Below are 2344 nucleotides of genomic sequence, written 5' to 3' on the forward strand. Positions count from 1 at the left end.
AGAATCCTCCCCCAAGGAATGTCCCTACATGCATAGTGCTTGGCAGAGAAAATTAGACGAAGGATGCCTGGATACCGGAGCAGGGCATGAGAGCAATGACAAAGGATGACTTCTGCCTGGACCTGAAGGAAGCATCAGCAAGAACAAAGAGACTACTTGAGATGTACCCGGCAAAGTTTCTCTGGGCCACCTTGGCGGGTGGAGCCTGAGCTCTGTCTTTCCCATGGGCCCTGGAAGAGTGTTTGTTCAGGGAAGTCTCATGGTAGACCCCACCGAGGACGCGGGGATGTTGAATCCTGGTCTAGGAGGAGGGTGGCAGGACAGTGGGGATAACAGAGGATGGGCCCACCATCAGCGATTCAGGAAGAAGGACTTGAGGTTCTGGAAGAAGACCGACTTCTGTTTCTGCTTGTGCTTCTTTTTGATGATGGGCACCCACACTAACCCGCACACCAGCATCATGAGTCCCAGGGACAGGAAGGCAGGCCCTGTCATCCTGAGGACCGTCATTGTCGTCTCCCCCAGCTGCAGGGTGTAGGCCAGGCAGGTGATAACCACTCCGAACAGGAGGATGGCCCCGCCCACGGACATGATGACGATGGGCTTGCGGTAGATCTCCCAGTTGCTCCTGGGGGCGGCGGTCCAGACGGACTCGCTTCTGGAGCTGATGCACAGAGAGCTGGCGGTCTGGCTGGGCAGCAGGTCCTTGGACTCCGGGGACTTCTCGTCAACCTCCAGGGCCGGGGGAAGAGCCTCCATCCTCACGCTTCCTCAGGGCCGGGCACCTAGGAGCGGCGACAGTTGGAGACAAAGGTGAAGCTAAAGGGACCCTCACAGGCCCTTCCTGCACTCAGCAGCTATCTCAGGCTGGCTCTCGGCGGAGGGCGACACATGGTTTCTGTGCCAAAGCCAGAGAGAAAATCAGACAAAAGCCACATACGTAAGGGACCACCCAAGCTGGTGGTGACTTTTGCTTATGGAAGAGGAATATATCATCCTAATGAACTACCTTCAGTATTTAAAACAGGGATGGGAATGCCACTTAACAACAGCAACAACAAAAAACAAAAAAGGCTAGTGATTATTCAATGAATGGTGTTTCATTTTCAGACTCGACCACTTTCTAGCTGTGTGATTTTGAGTGAGTTGCTTAACTGCTTTGTGCTTCTTATAGATAAGATGAGGATAGTGACATTACTTAACTCCTAGGATGTTTTAAAGGGTTAAATGAGATAATAATACATGAACAGTACCTGACGGATGGCAAGCAATCCATTAATGGTACTGATGGCTGGTTAAAAGCATTTTGTGTGCGTGCACACACACATGTGTGTCTGTGAAGTGACTACCATGTGACAGGCACTGCACTAAACGCTCCCTTCCTCAAGTTGTGTTCTTGTGGCAACCCAGTTAAGTGAGCCTCAGCCCCATTTTACAGGTGAGAAAGTAATGGCTCAGAGAAGCAAAGTAACATGTTCAAGGTCACGGGATACAGATTCTAGTACAGTCTGTTCTTGCTCTCAAAACACCAGCCTAGGTTTAAACTGGAGAACTTGTTTTGATTGCCTCTACCTGAGATTTTATGTGCTTTATCAGCACAAGCTAGCAATGCTTTGGGTTGAGAGGGTGGCCTCCTATATCTAAACATCTAAACACCACCCTTCCTAACCCTTCCTGTGAATTACATTCAGTCACATTTCCATGTCCCGCTTTCAGCCCTGTTAAGGTGATGCAATCTAGCCCTGCTGCTAATTTTGATTTCTCACCCAGAGCTCATCTGCCTTGCTGACTGCCACTGGGGCTCCCGGTCTCCAGGCCCATATACTGAGTCCCTGTGCTGAGCGACCTCAGAGCTACTCGGAGACGTCACTTGCTGGCCAAACCTTCTCTTCTGAAGAACGTGCTCTCCAATTCCTTTAATGGGGGATTAAAATCTTTCATTCCATAATGAGGGCAAATGCCCATACGTTTACAATAAGGCAATAGGATATGACTGATAGCTGCTGCGTTCCTGAAGGCAGGTTTTATTTGGGAGGAAGGGGAGGCTGAGACAGCCCAGGTGCCCTTTCGGGTTTTCATCAAGCCGTCACCTAATTCATCTTGGAAATGTCTCCATGGTGCCTAATACAATGCTTTGCACCCTAGAGATTCTTTATACATTTCATTGAATAAGTGGATGAATGAATGCAATCCTCCCTTCCTTCCTTCCTTCTCAGATCCAGCTCTGTGTGTGCGCATGTGGTCACATTTTTGGAAACCATGTGACTTAGTCTCTGGAATAAAGGAGATGGTGTCTGGAGCTGGGGACCCCCAAGCCCAGGCTCTGGAACTTCCCCAAGGCACT

At 49.9% G+C, this 2344-nt stretch overlaps 1 protein-coding gene across 1 annotated transcript; it reads right to left on the reverse strand.

Annotated features, from left to right (window-relative positions):
* Positions 1–351: 351 nt before the first annotated feature.
* On the reverse strand, positions 352–759 carry PIRT (phosphoinositide interacting regulator of transient receptor potential channels). The gene has a single exon (XM_077163130.1). The coding sequence runs from the start codon at positions 757–759 to the stop codon at positions 352–354; it is 408 nt and encodes a 135-aa protein (XP_077019245.1).
* Between the last annotated feature and the right edge of the window lie 1585 nt (positions 760–2344).

The sequence above is a fragment of the Tamandua tetradactyla genome, chromosome 6 (assembly GCF_023851605.1).
Source record: "Tamandua tetradactyla isolate mTamTet1 chromosome 6, mTamTet1.pri, whole genome shotgun sequence".
NCBI classification, from domain to species: Eukaryota; Metazoa; Chordata; class Mammalia; order Pilosa; family Myrmecophagidae; genus Tamandua; species Tamandua tetradactyla.

Coding starts and splice junctions, on each gene's coding strand:
- PIRT (XM_077163130.1), bottom strand. CDS start 759: ATGGAGGCTCTTCCCCCGGCCCTGGAGGTTGACGAGAAGTCCCCGGAG.